This window comes from Rissa tridactyla, chromosome 14, assembly GCF_028500815.1.
Source record: "Rissa tridactyla isolate bRisTri1 chromosome 14, bRisTri1.patW.cur.20221130, whole genome shotgun sequence".
Taxonomy (NCBI): Eukaryota; Metazoa; Chordata; class Aves; order Charadriiformes; family Laridae; genus Rissa; species Rissa tridactyla.
Window position 1 is genome coordinate 4,603,052 of NC_071479.1, and position 15,436 is coordinate 4,618,487.

General features: G+C 43.2%; 1 protein-coding gene across 3 annotated transcripts in view; it reads left to right on the forward strand.

Annotated features, from left to right (window-relative positions):
- Nucleotides 1-3,133: 3,133 nt before the first annotated feature.
- Nucleotides 3,134-15,436, forward strand: part of CRB2 (crumbs cell polarity complex component 2) — a 39,473-nt gene continuing 27,170 nt past the window's right edge. For 2 of the 3 annotated variants that reach the window (XM_054220415.1, XM_054220416.1), the window contains exons 1-2: nt 3,134-3,324; nt 13,221-13,922. In XM_054220415.1, coding sequence (XP_054076390.1) covers nt 3,252-3,324; nt 13,221-13,922 — 775 coding nt within the window. In that variant the 5' untranslated portion in view covers nt 3,134-3,251. The remainder of the gene's footprint in view (nt 3,325-13,220; nt 13,923-15,436) is intronic. The other variant, XM_054220417.1, reaches the window with a different exon arrangement.

Below are 15,436 nucleotides of genomic sequence, written 5' to 3' on the forward strand. Positions count from 1 at the left end.
TTTGAATGGAAAGTGGAGGCTGTTTTTCTTAGGTACTTTGCTGTGCAGTTCATTCTGAACTGTTTGTAGAGAAATGTATAGGATTGTCTTGTGAAAAGCATACAAAAAGTACAGAATAAGAGGACAGAAAGGCTCTGCTGAGTACCCCAGACCTACTTGCTCCCTTTTCTCTTAATCCACCTTGCCTACTGCTGCCCCATTTTCATGGCATGCATTTCCGGCTTGCAAAGTTTCCTGCCTCCCAGCTGAGAATAGAAGCCTTGGTGTTATGCTGTCCTTAAATCTCTTGTAATGAGTGTTACACGGACGAAAGCAGCTGTGTCCTTTGGCTCTAGTTTTAATACTATGTTAAAGAGCAGATTATACTGACGTTGGACTGCAGCGATGCGGAGGTAGCACAAACCATGGCCAGTTTGGGGAAGGCTTTAGCAAGGATGACTAAGGACTGGGAGCTTATGCTTTAGATAACAAATCCACCCAATTGTGTACCTTTTTTGGAAATGTAGTCAAGCGTAACAAATCAGGGCCTTAACAGAGTTGCATTAGGGTCCTTTAATTGGACTAAGCTGGTTAATACCCACATTGGCGTTTGTATGCCTGAGGGTCCAGCACAGAAATGGTCTGCCATTTATGCTGGCAAAATCTCATAAAATTGCAACCATGAACGTTGAAAAAACTAAATTCTAATATCCTCACAGGTAGACACTGGATTAAGGTATTATGATTATTATAAGGAAGTCAGATGTCTTGACTTATGCGGGCTTTGTTAGCTTGGGTTTTGAGCGACACTAAATGAGCCTTAAGTCCCGGCAGAGCACTTGGATATGCTAGCATTTAACAGTGGTCATAGAGAACAAATCAACACTTTTTTCAAGAGGATCATCACTCGTCACCTGCTCCAACCTCAGAACTCACAATGTGTGCATCCTGGCAGCAGTGCAGGCATGAGAGTCTCACCTCTGTCTGTGGAAGACTTTGGCTGAGAACCATATACTGCTGCCGTTTCCCAGGTTGCTCGAGTCCAAACCCTGTTGTGATAAATGCATTAAATGGTACCTTCAAAAAGGTACCATTCATAGCATTCTTGCATGTGTAATATTATTGACCTATTGGCCACATTAGCAGTTCAGTTCGAACCTGTCAACATTAACTTGACAGAAAGACCAAATGAAGACTCCAGAATAAAACTCAGCCACTAGCACAAGAAGCTGCTGCTTAAGACATTGTCTCAAACATACTGAGACACCAAGAATGTTCCTCTCTGGAGGTCCTTAATTGTTCAGCCTCTACTGAACTGTTTTGCTGGTTTCTGAGTCTAGCTAGTGCGTAACAAGTCTTTCGTGGCTAACGGCTCTGTCAGGGGCAAGAGGTGCCACAGGCCACACAGCACAGCGGCGGCAGCAGAGCTGCATGAGAGACCTAAGCCTCTGTGGGAGGACCTCCACTTCCTTATGTGTGGGAATTTGTTACACTAATTCTGTTTTATGAAAGCTGAGTATGTCCTTCAGGTAGACATATGAGCCATAAATCACTATGGATAGATTTATTTCCCAAGTGCTGTGAAGTATTGCACTGGTCGACTTACAGAAGTGGCTGTATTCGACCAAGGAAGAATGGTGGTTTCTTGCAGTGTTAATTATGCAATGAATTCATACTTACTTGCTTTGATTTGGAAAAGGTGAGTTGTTGGGAGGATAATTCACACAGGTAAGGCAAAAATTTATGAGCAGAAATATTCTGTATGTGTCAGTGCTTGGTTAAGTCCCCTGACAGCAAAATGAGAATCTAAGGAGAGAGAAATGAGTTCCAGATGGTTGTGGTAACTGGCAAGAAACTAATACTGAGCCTGATCTTGAGAAAACAGACTGAAGACATCAGAGATGAAAGTGGGGGCAGGGTGGTCCAGATAAGGTTGATAACACATGATATATCATCTTTGGAGCATTCCAAGGCGGGATAGTGAGATGAACCATTTGTTCTTAATTGCAGTGTTTTGGTGGTGAAGACGCTCTTGGCTGTGACTGTTCTGCTTTCTGCACTGAAGGTAAAAACAACGCAGTAAATATCCCATTTCCCTGCACGTGGCCCATCAGCCTCTGTCTGCTCTGCAAGATGCTGAAATAATATAAATTACTCATTGTAGGATTGCTGTTGTTTTCATCACGTGCAGCCTAGGTCTGTCTGCACCAATTCCTTGCTATCTTGCATATGTCTTGTTTAAACTAGGAATTTGTATGGCATCTTACCTGCCTTCTATTTTTAGTTGTCAGTGGAAGGGTGAGGCAATGTACGTAATTCTCATTACTGTTAATTTAATCCAATTGTGATGTGGATTTAGAGGTACTTAGTAGGTCGCAACTGAGTGTGGGCTCTGTCTTTTTCCAGTTACTCTCATAAAACAATGGACACTGATAATTTTTTCCACTTCTAAAAGTAAACACATGCATCTAAAGGTGGTGATGTGATTTGGTGCTTGTGTTATGTTATGCAGATACTTCTCCTGTTGATCCCTATAACTGTTCCTTAATTGGGAAAAAAGGGTTGATGTACATTTTGTGGGTTCGTATGTCTCGTGGGCTCACACATGAGAGCAGTAAAGACTAATGTGGACTAACTCTGCTCTTTGGGATTAATAGTGTGCTTTTTTTGTCTTTTCTGTTTATTTTCTCTCTGAACAAAGCAGCCCCTAGCAGAAAATTGTGATTGATCCTCATCTGGACTTTGTTTGTAAATATGAGCTGATACAGAAGCCTGCACCCTAGAAGTGACCCCCGGCCGCCTCAGTCCCCACGCCGCTTCTAAGCTGCTGTCACAGCTATGGAGGAGACACCAGGTTTGTTTTCTTAGTTACACAGTGGGAGTTCAGCCACACAGGGTCCTTTTGCCTTGTACTGCGCATCTCCCGGCTCTCCAATCCCCCACCACCCCCGACAGCCCGGGCGCCTGTGGGAGCCGGCCTGCGAGCCCTGCAGCTGCCCCGCCTGCCCCCGCTGCCTTCGCCCTGCGCGGTTCAGTCCGTGCGATCCAGGCAGCGTTTTCCCTCCGTTCCCGCAGCGCGAGCGGCGCGGTGCGCGGGGACAGGGACTCTGTCCACCGCGTCAGTGCTGGTGCCCGGCCCGGCGAGCATGGACCCGCTGCCTGCGGGGGAGAGGGGTCTCCAGGGTCCCTGATGAGGGGAGAGCTGGTGTTTGCTAGTTTCCAACTACTGTTTCTCCCCAGAGGCTTTTAGAACAGCCACTCTTAGACTTGTCATGGAATTAAAGAAAACTACATCCAGGGCGTACAATGCTGCACTCCTGCTGCCACTTTTCCTCTTATTCTGGGGTAAGTTTTTGTCTTCTGTGCCTGATTCTTGCCCAGCTACTATGCGGTAACTTCGGATCAAATCTGTGACCTGCCCGTGTGTTGCAAAGGTAACTGAACAACATGTCACTCTCACAGTTAGATTTGAAGCCTGAAAACTTCTTGTCTGGAAGATAAACAGGCATTTCATTTCAGATATGTTTTTCGTTCTATTTATTTCTTGTCTCCTTTTCTCTTTCTTCATGTGCACGTGTACGCATGCATTTATTCACAAGAGGTAAAAAGTGTGTGCACTTTCATGTAATAAAGTATTCAGCTATAATAGTAACCACTTCTTCCATTGAAAAGTTCCGAATTTTATGGTTGTGCTCATACAGAAGAAACACAGAACTTCATTTCCATTCTATATGCTTTAGAAATACATCTAGGCAAAACAGGAGTGTATCTAGGGGAGTATGCTAATACGTTGAAGTGCCAGTTACCTCTGGTACAAAACGTGGAGGAAGAAGACAGTACATGAGTGTTCTCACTTAGCAATTTTGAAGAAAGCAGATCTATCCTGGAAGTGCAAGAGAGTCTATCACGCTAATGGGGGGTTTTGTTTTGTTTTGTTTTGTTTTTTTCCACATTGAAAACTTATTTTATAGCCAAAGAATATACTTGAGTATACTGGGATTCTTCAAGTTCACAGGAACATGTCTTCGGGCTCCAAAAGTCATCCTTGTATACAGTTTCTTATGCTCCCTGAAAAACAGAATTCTCTGTTTCTTCTGGAATGGGTGCCTGGAGACCTGCTGGGCCTAGACATCTGTTTTAGTTATCTAGGGATTATAAGGTCATGTCAGGAACATGTCCAGCCTTTTACTGGAAAGTATGATTTGGATTGAACCAGCCTCCTTATCCTCTCCTTGAGAATGCCAGGCCAGTACCTGTATGTGAAAGTCCTGTTTGGTTTCCACTGAGCTAGGACAGGAATGATCAATGACATGAAGAAGTCCAGGTGAAATATGGAGAACATGCAGCAAATACAGTCAAAGAGCCTTTTCTCTGCTAATATCTGCTGAACACTGTATTGGGCATTTTCTCACATTAGTGGGTGATGTTTATATACTTTTTGAGAGTTGGAGAAAGTTTTCAGCTTTTCCTTTGATTCCCCAGCGTCTTTTTTTTTTTTTTTCCCCTCTGAAGCCTCCCTAAATTTCCTTTGCTCTGATCACCTCACACTATGAATATGAAAGTAAAAATCTGTTTTGATTTTTTTCTGATTTTTTTTTTCTCTCTCTTCCTTGTACCAGCTTCTTTGTCTGGTGCATTCACTCCAAGTGCCTGGAATTCCTCTGGCCACAGGGAAGCAGTAGGACTGTCCTTTTGTATCTAGTAACCATAGCTACTGGTTTGGAGTGTGAAGCAATTATGGTGGCTTTGTATTGTGCAAAAGGAAGGCCCATTGCCTTTACGGTATTGCTCAGTATGAGGCTGCCACAGACCTGGCATGTTTCTGGGGATTTGTGCTGTTGGACCATTGCACTGATAGCTTTTCAGTCGTGGGTAAAGCTCTTTTCTGGAACAGTGATTTACTGAGAAGGTTGTTTTCTCTTGGAGTGCAGATGGGTGACACATCTTGATATAGCCGGCAAAGCTCAAGGGAAACGGTAATTTCCATAGTCTTTACACCTGCTCCTATTTTGCAAGGGGAATTCTGCCAGATTTTAACTATAGTGAATAATGGTATTTATGTAGCACTTGTAGAATTTTAAGGCCATAAGGAAATGCCTTTCCTTGCCCTTGTGTGGCATATGACTACGTTTTTTATTTATTTCTAATTAACCAAGTGTAAATGTCATTGAAGCACCAAGTGGCTAAGTTATTTGTTCAAAATTTTTGAGAAAATTCTGATTATCCAGATGGCCTGTTGCAAGCTGTAACCATAAGACCATCCTGCAGCCAGATCCACACTATCTCCCATTGTTTAAAATAAACTCCAGAGGGAGAGTGGTACAGGCTCTGCATGTGACTCCAGTTTTACTGCTGCTGTCTGTGTAATGGGCAGAATATCTCTCAGCCTTATTTGTTGTGTTCTAAAGGAGATTCTGGAGGCCAGAATGAGTGTCTACTCATTTCTGTTCCCACAACTCTATCCAGCAATGAGCACCGTAATTCACATACCTTTGGCCTGGAAAATGCTTTGGACACCTATTGAGAGAGAACACGTGCAGACAAATCTTTTTTCTGGCACTTCGCTATCTGCTCTAATGGAAGCTCTTGAGATTAGCTCCGACATACAAACAGTTTCAATCTTACTTGCTTCAAAACGTGGAAACAAAGAAATTGAATCTTTTCAGCTCTTTTGTTGATTGTCAGTATATTTAAATAAGAATTGGAAATTAAAGCTTGTGACTCAATCTGGTTAACTGAATACACAGGAAACCCTGTCTCAGCGTTTGATCTGTGGAAGTGGCTGAGAGATCACAGAGTGTGTAAACCATGAAGGTCAGCTTGGAGGAGTGTTTATTAAGGGAAAATACTGGGGTGTCATAAGCACAGGAGATCAAAGAGTTGCTGTGGCAATATATGCAATACTATCATAAAACATGGATTTATAGCTCCGGTCTTTCTCCAAGTTCTAGAAGCATGATAATAGGAGTCTCATCTTCAAATCTGTGTTAAAACAGTGAACAGATAATGAAAACAAGCTAGCTGGCTACTTGTTCTATGTTAAGAGTAAGTTTAATTTTCTGAAGCGGTATTTCTGATTAATGCTGTTAATGCCTTTGACCATTATATTAGCACTGCCCAGCCCTGTGAAATGCTGCCTCCCATTCGGCACCGTTCAGCAATTCACTGGGCAAGCTGGGTTGGGAGAGAGCCAGGAATTAGCGTTCTGCTTCTTTCAGGGGGTAAATATTCTGCATATTTCACAAGGGGAAACTGAGCCACATCTTCTTATGCCTGTCTTAATGAAAGTCTAGTGGTCTAGGCCTTTATAAATTCTTTATAAACACCTTACACTAGTAGACTGTGTACATGTGTCTGGCATGAAAAACCTCTGTCACATCAAAAACCTAGCATGCACGTGTTGTGGTCCGGAAATTGTTCGTCTCCAGTAGCAAAGAAAAACGATGTAAGAAGTATGCTGGGAAGTGATGAACGCACAATATCCACCTCAAACTTTCGATAGGAAAAACTGCAATCTGAACTGTGTGCAGGGACTTCACTAGAGGTTTTTAAATTAGTATCCAAACTGGTCATTGGCTAGGATACTGGGCTTGTGCATTTAATCTACCAAAACTCTACCAGATACATGAAAGCCATGAATAGTAAGGCTCTTTTTAAAATGACTCTTCTAAACAATTCTATAGGCATTGCTAGAATCCCTAGCATCTTGCTGGCCCATTTATTCAGTGTTGTCTTAGAGGTACTACCTGCTGATGGCCAACAATGCTTTTTGATTATCTAATCTTTATTTTGAGGTTGTTTTTTTTTTTGTCTTAGTGTCACGTCTTGCTTTACAGAGATTGTCAGATCTGATAAGCTGTAAACCTGAGATGGTAATGGTGATGTTTAGATTCAGAGAGCAGATAGTATCTCAGCCTGCATTTTCACTGAAGTATTATTTCTCCCTTCTATACCGTTTGTGCAACAATAAAAAAATGAAATAGTTATTATGGAAAAATGGAAAGGAAGAACCTGATTCTGGGCAACAGAATCTTGAGGGGAATTGAATATGCCTGATTCTAATGGCAACACCACCTGAGCACAAGACCAGGAAATTCAGACAAAAGCTGATGGGAAGTGGCTGGGGGGAGAGGGAGCAGCTGGTAGGTGGGAGTGAGTTGCTTCGACAGAGCTTCTCCTGATGGCTGGCAGAGGTGGGAACCTGCTGCAGCTCATGGGCTTAGCAGTTGTGATCAAACATTGGTATTTTGGAAAGTTTCCCATGCCCACATCCAGTTTTCTGATGTTGACTAGAAGAGCCCACTGTTAAAGCAGCTGTCAAAAGATACCTGTTAACATATTAAACAGGACAAGGAATACAGTTTATGGAATATTTTAGGCTAGGTGAAATATCAGTGCCAGTTATTAGCATTTCACGAGCTTGTCAGTAGTTTCAGAGAATTTGAGGGTCTTGTTTTCTGATGCTAGTATTACTAGGAGCAGGTGCTTTGCTCAGGTCTGGAAAGAAAGGGTTTAATCTCTCTGTGTCGAGAGGGAAGTGGGGCGTGTAAAGCCCTAGACTGCGTAAAGGCACCTAAAAAGGCCTTGTACATTCCCTGGACAAGTGCTTCCTAAAGAAGGATTTGACTTTATTCTGCCATTACCTTCCATAGCAGATATGCTATCCTTCCAAAGTTAGCAAGGGTGGGGAAGAGAGAGGGTGAACAGCGTGAAAGCCCCTTTTGAGGCCTGCCCAGTCTTCCTTCCTGGTGCGTGGATCCTGGGAACAGGCCACAGTGTGTACCCTTTGGCTAATCCTTTACACTGACCAGGATAGGGAAAGATCAGCAGAGGTCAGCAGGGATTTACTAATATAAGCACATGCCTTCCTGTTGTCATGGAGACATAACTCTTTCCATTCCTTTATTCAGAGTTTATTTAGTAGTCGTGTTACTCTGATACTTGAGGTGGAGGGGTTCCCTTTCTCTCCTGGGCCTCAGTATCTTTCTGTAGCGGGAAATGTGCTGGGGCGATGAGCAGGAGCACAGCCTGACTGGGAAGAATTGCATCAGGCTGGGGTTCTGAGCATTCCCGGTTTAGGCACTTGAAGATTCCTCTGGCTCAATTACGATTGTGGTGCAGTTGGAGGCTGCTGCTGGGAAACCTGCTGTTCTCACCTCTTGGTTGTAAATTGTCTTTTTTCCAGTTGTTGTACTGAGTAGGGCAGGTGAAATACACCTGAAAGAAGCCTCTTTCTCCACAAGCCTTTTTTAAAAGATGATAGTCATAGGGAGCAAGATTTAAAATAGCATGGAAGTCAAGGAACTCAATAACAAATCCGTGCACAAAAGTTACTTAATGCGTCATGACTGGGTCATAATTTTGGAAACATAAATAAATACTCGTAAGCATGAAGCGGCCTTTCCCAAAGTATATACTAAAACAAGAGGAGAATATGCTATGCCAGTCCTGTCCATTGCAACGTGTTTAACAGAAGACAAAATTGCTGTGCTAGGAGATGCAGTGTGTAAACTCTTTTTCCTGTTTGGGAATCGTTCACAGTAATAGGTTTTTGAGGAGAACAGTACATGTCCACTCGGTTCATGTCACAGGGAAGCACTGTTGGGCATACATGTAACCCAGTTACCCCTTAAAAGCATTGCAGCTTCAGTCTGGTATTTTACATCTCCTGTTTTTCTGTCCTTTTTTTTTTTAACCTGGACTGTGGGTAATGTAAATGGTGCTGATTTTCTTGGAGAGAGAAGGTGAAGGGATGAGAAAGGTATTCAGAGATGGGTATTTTCAGTGAGTACTGCTGACTCTGCTTAGAATTTTTTTGTGTTTGTGGACATTATATTGTTCCATTGAATAACACATTAATTATAATTAAAGAAAAAACCCCAAACATTAATCAGTTGTCAAGTTTGTCCTTTGGTATGAAGGAAACAAGGTAATCTCAGGGCTGATAACCCCAATGTGTGCCACTTCCCTGTTGGAATTTTAAGTGACCATTAAGAGCACCCTTAGGGTAGTTGTCAGTGAAGCACTGAGCATCTTCCCTGAGAGCAGGTGTGTCCCCAGCTTGAGGGCATCCATCCTCTATCACAGTTTCCCAAGACTGAAAAAACAAACTTGTGAAAAACAAACCCCAAAAACAGAAGCCATTGAGTAATGCTAGTGCTCACAAGCTGTGAAGTAATGAAATGACTGAAGCTCCTTGTCCTGTGTGTTGTCTTAGAATCCTTGGTGTCTAACAAACCCTTCTGCCAGCAGCGCTAGCCTAATGTCAGGATGGAGAGGGGAGGCTGTGAAAGAAGTTACTTCCACTTCCATGCGACTCATGTTGTGGGGGGAATTACCACTGAGATTTCATGGCATGTGTGAGATAATGGAGAACAGACAAAGTTGAGGGGGTTTGTTTGTTTTTTAAAGAAAAGGACAGAAACCTTGCTACAGCTCTTTGAGAACCTCCTCCTCCCGCACTGTTTTTTATCAGTTCCCACAACTCGCTCTGCCAGTGCAGTGCAACAGCATCTTGTCCTGCTTTACTGCAGTAAGAGATTCCTCAGGACTCTCTGGGAGAGAGATCGTGAACTACTACCAGGGGGGTCTCGTGTTGCCCAGAATCTCATTAATTTCTGATTTCTCTTTTTATGGCTGGAAAACTCACTGTTGCAACTGCCCTTTGACAAGATCATTTAGTAAAGATGTAAAGTATAAAATTATTAAAGCCAATTATTAAAACAAAGCCTGGTAATGCAGCTAGTTTGCCTTAAAAGTGATACAAAAGGTCACAAACCTCATCTTTTAGGGAAAATCTTTGTCCTTGTAAATCTTTGTCCTTGTACCTTTTAAAGTGTAAAACCAGACCTGTCCTGACTGAGCTCAATGAATGCTTTATATGGGATTCTGTTAGCCTTTGAAGTTCCTCCTAACCCACCCCTAAATGCCTGGAACGTATTCTTCAAAGAAACTGTAGTCTTCTCTGGTTTCATTTCAGAGTAGGGTTGCAGGATGATATGACTGTAATATATTTTTTAATGTTTTTTTTCACTTACAAACACCACTGATTGATGTTCTTCTTGTGAAACATAAAGGAAAAATCCTGAATGTCATTGTTAATCCAGCAACAACTACTTTTGTGGAAAACTATAAACTCTTGTCATTCAACGACTTCTTTGACCTGGTTTTCACCATTTTCATGAAACAGTATAGTCTGCCATAGGACTGGTATATGAAAATAACAGAATCAGAGCTAAAAAATCATATGTGTTCTTTCTCAAGCTAGGTGGTAGTCTAAGTCTTTGATACCCATTTAGTACACTGAATTCTTGCAGGCTCTGCGTTTAACTTCCTGGCGACATCGTAAGTGTTGTATTCACTTCTCACTGCTGAAATCCCCCTTTCTGACATCACTCTGTAAGAAATTCCGTTTTCAATTAGCGTCTCATCTGTGGAATTATTTAGCCAGAAGTTTAGCGCTGCCACTGAATTAATACTAGGGTTGTACTATATTTACACAGGGGCATGTTTTGTCCTTGGGAAATATTCCAGTATTAGTATAGGCATGCTATATACAGGGGAGTATATGATATAATCTTGGAGTTAGTGTTGTTAATACGCTTGTAACCTCTACTGAGTAGGGCAAACGTGGGTATTTTCTGCAAGCTGCAGTTCACAGAATAATTTGAAGTTATTTAGATGTTGCTTCATTTCTTGTGATTTACCCTGCGGTCTTCTCAGCCTGCTCCTTGCATGCCTTATGAGCAATGCTGTGTTACTTCAGGATGTTTGTTCCAAAAAAAGGAACATTTTCCTCCAAAATGAAGTCCTGCTGAAGTCATCACTTTTAGACAAAACTAAGGTAACATTTGGTCATAAAAAGTAGCTAAACCTACTACAGTAACAATGCAGGAAGTCAGCTTTTCTCTGTGCAGTCCTGTACATAACTAGTTACTCACCACACATTATGAGTACCCATAACTAGTTAACCACTCCTATTGTTGATGATCATAGTGAGTTTAGAGGAGACTGGAGTTCTCCCTGTTACTACGTAGCTGTTCTTTGGGAAGCCAAGAGGGCCTTTTGGCTTCTTAGTGAAGCCCTGTGCTCGCTTGACTTGGTACCTGTCTGTAGTTGAGCCCTGTTGTGTCTGCAGGTTTGTGTGTGATGGTGGGGCCATAGATTGGTCACCAAATCTTTTTGTAATGGACTGGCATTAATGGCTCCTACAGATTATTGAGCATTGCAGTCATATGATGAACAAAAATAAAGAAGGTACAAAAAGGTGTGTCTGTTGTGAAAGAACTTTGGAAAAGACAGGAAATAACAAAGGGATTTGATGTTTATCTTTATTTGCAGGAAGCATTTAGACTGTCTACTTATAATGGAAGGAGAAAGCTGTGCATGTAGCCTTTGAAATGAGTTCAGCCTGTCTACACTAGCGGTGCTTGGTGATTCTGTTGAAATATGCATTTCTTTGCAGGTGGAGTCTGCTGCAAATCAGAGAAGTCGATCTGAACATGCAGTAGAGTTGGTCACTTTTTTTTATCACAGGCTGTGCTCCTGGCCTTTGGAAAGTGCAGGCTGGGACTGGTTACTCATTAAGCGCACAAAGGCTCCTATCGCCTGCCTAGTAAAGCTCTTTTGCGAATAGTTTCCTGGGCTCCCACTCTTAATTGCCACAGAGATTCCAGGCAGATTCCGTCATCCTTGTTTTCTGCCTGACTGGGAATTTGAGAATAAAAGGGTTGATGGCAGAATAATGCGGTTGCTGGACAGTGCAATGCTCAGCAGCTCTCCCCGGCATCACATGAGAGAGGAAGGGAGGGGTGGGCCCTAGAGATGATGCTGGGAAGAGAAAGGGCTGTCTAAATCCCTGAGTGCCCTCCCTCCCCCATCAACACTGCCTCTTAAAAGAAGACTTCGAAACACTACAGTCTTTTGGTGGGAGGAATTTGGGGGAGGTCATGGCAGGGGCAGGCTTTTGTAAACCAAAGTCTCCTATAAATCCCTTTCAGACCTGAAGTCGGATGCCTCCACCTTCAGGTACAAAGAGACTGAAGAGCTGATGGGGCAGTGAGTTGATAGAAAACCAATGACAGATTAACTACTGGGTGTGTAGAAGGTGCACCAGAGCAAGGCAAACATGACCAAAAATGGGCTGGGATAATGACAGCATGAATGAGAGAATGTGTAAGGTCAGCTGAGAAGTGATGCTGTAGTGTGTGATCCTGGCAAATCCTTAGCGTGGAGCACAGCATGTTAAAAGAGCATTTCTCAACTAGCAGTAATTCAGTGAAGTCCAAGGGTGGTGAGCTGTGGGTAGTGTCAGAGTAACTGCCCACTCTCCATCTGCAGTTTTGTGGAGTTGCCCAGAGACTGATTCCTGTCACTAGCTGGCCCAGAATTACATACAGAAGGCGGCAAAAAGGGCAAAGAGCCGCTCACACAATGGCATCTAAAACCAAGGTTAAATGCTAGTGATTGCTTGGCTTCCAATGCTAGGCAAAGAGGTTGGATCTAAAATGCCATCAATACAGTGAATCTCAGTCTTCTTTGCTGTTCTTGTAACAGCTAAAAATTTCCTGCTGTATTAATTTACATGTCTGTCCTGTGGGGAGAGGGTGCCTGGGCAGTAGTTTTCAAACTTTGAGCTGCTCAATATAATCAGAGACTGTGTGAAATGTGCCAGTTCGGAGCTTGAGGTGGCTTGTTTATGGCAGTATCTTCAAATCACTAGTGGATTAGCTGGGACAAAATTGTATCCCCAGAAGGAGCAGCTGGGACATTAAGAGCCACAACGAATATCTTTAAACATACCGTCTGCCTCTCTGGATTTCCAAGCACAAGTCCTGTGCCCAACCAGTGAAAGGGGTCATCGGATTTTACACAAAGTTCTTGTGAATGGATTTAAGGTGATATGTTTCACTGCTCTCAAAGTGACTCAGGGATGTCACAAGTGAAATAGTTGGGTTTGTGAGTGTCTCCTAAAAAATTTCTTGCTAAGTCGGGTCACCCAATTTAGCAAGAAATTCTTGATTGCCATGATACAAAGGCATGTTGTGTTGTCTTCTTTATAGTAAATGTTTGATTCTCCAGTATCCTTCTCAGCTAATGGCTCAAACAGTCCCTTGCAGTGTGGAATTGAGGTGGGCAACCTTGTTCTTGTATCATGTTGTTGTATGTGGTGATCAGCAGAAGAACTTTCTTCCTTAGTAGGCTACGAATGCCGACTAACAAAAAGTCTCTTTTCTCAACAGGAACTTCATACTCTGAAAACGACAGCAGCTGTTCCTCATCCCCATGTAAAAATGGCGGGAGCTGTAAGGATTTGGAAGTGGGTTACCAGTGCGCCTGCCCCATGGAGCCTGTAGCCTACATGGGCATAAACTGCGAACTCCTCTATGATGCGTGCAATAAACACGAGTGTCCTGCCCATAGGAATTGCAGTGGGACTCCAGGACGCCTGGAATACGAATGCATCTGTATGCCTGGCTTCACAGGTATTGATTGTAACATTGATATTAATGAGTGTGAGAGCAACCCTTGTAAAGATCCTCGTTTTGAATGTGTAGATAGTGTAAATGGATACACCTGTAAATGCCAAACAGGACTGAACGGAGAAGGCTGCCAAACAGAAAGCTCTGTGTGCTCTAGCCACCCCTGCCTAAATAACGGGACATGTGTCGAGGGTCCTGGGGACTATGCCTGCATCTGCCAGCCTGGCTTCACCGGGGCCAACTGCAGAGACAACACTGATGAATGCGCCTCCAACCCCTGCCAGAACGGAGCCATCTGCCGAGACAGGGTGAATGAGTATAGCTGTTTCTGTGTGCCGGGGTTCCAAGGATACAACTGTGAAATAGACATCAACGAGTGTGCGTCCCGGCCCTGTAAAAACAATGGCACCTGCCTGAATGAGATGGATCACTATTTGTGCCAGTGCATCCCCGGCTACACAGGTACCTTTCATGCTCATGTACTAGCCGGGTGGTTGGGTTACGTCTCACTGTTCATGTAGTTCCACAATTTGCCTGCCACTGATGTGTCTTGTAGTGTTAGTAGCTGTCCTGAGAAGCTGTTCTTCTACAGCTATGAGACTAAACCTCTGTTGCACGACTCTTATTTCTGGAGTGTTTGGTACTGCGTGTGAATAATTGTCTAGTGCTGCTTGTTGCGGCTTCCAGGCAATAGTCAAGGCTTTGATTTCCATGGATGGTGTGGATATTGAGAGACATGGATCTAAGAGTGGAAGTGGGTGGACTGTCTGAGACTTCAGTACTAGATACAAAGTATGATTAGCTCTCAGTATGCAATTAAGGTAGGTATACAAGAGAAGAGATTTATTATAAGGAAATGTATACTTAAGTGTTTCCAGGTATAACTCATCTCTGCCTATGTGGCTGGTAGTTCTTTGTCCTGCAGGATTTCTCTGAGGGAATTAGTCTTTTTGAAATAAAGTGTCTTTTAGTTGGAGATTTGTTTTCCAATTCTTTCACGCCTGGCCAATGTTTTTTGGCACGTGACATAAGTATCTCTTTTTTGTGCATCTGTGCTAGTGGTGACTCAGAGAGTAATCTACACCTGTGAGTTATCTGTGAGGGAGGCAGCGGGGGGGTTCTCCTTTCTCCAGCCCTGCTTATCGGAGTGGAATGCAGTCGTACTGCGCCCACGTCTGCCTGGTACCACCTAGCACATGAACTTTCTCAGCCTTCCTCGTTGTCACAGACTGAAGTGTTTAAAGAGTTGGGTTGCTGTGAAGGAATGCTGCCGATTACCAGTGGACTGAGGAGAAGTTACAACATCAGGAATGCAGTCCCTGGTGCTGACTCACTCTGATAAAAATAAACAGAGATGAAGGAGAAAAAAAGCAGAATTTCTGTGTAGGCCTTAAGATTACTGCTGATTTTGAGTATCAAGCATAATTCTGTCTTTGCAAATCAGTTTCTTTTTTATCTTTGCGCTGAATCCTCGATTCAGGATTGTGGGATTCCCATGCCAAGGAAGTGATAAAAGGACCCAGGCAGCTGGAGGAGCTTCTTGTGCTCCAAGTTATTCTGATGTCAAATATGAGGCTTTGCCTTACGATCTAGTGCATCGTCCAGAGTTTCTATCACCATTGGCTAGCAAGACCAGGTTGTTTCCTGGTGCTCGCAGCTGGAATTTGGGTGAAGGAAGTTTTGCGTTGGTGTTGACGGGTTTGAACCAGCAGATTAGGGGGCCCACATTCCATGAGGATTAGGATGGCCATGTCCACTATGTGGTGAGCCTTTGCAAAGAAAGGGAGATTAGATGGATTGGCAGGTGCCACTGTAATGACTAAGGTTTGGAGGTGATGCCAGGCCACGGACAACTCAAAGAGGTGGAATATAGTATGGGAAGATAGTTGCATAGCAGTCGCATAGGAGGTCTTAGTCTGTCAGGGAAAGTTGAGGCTTTGGACCAAAAATGCGTGACTTGCTGTTATTCTTGACTA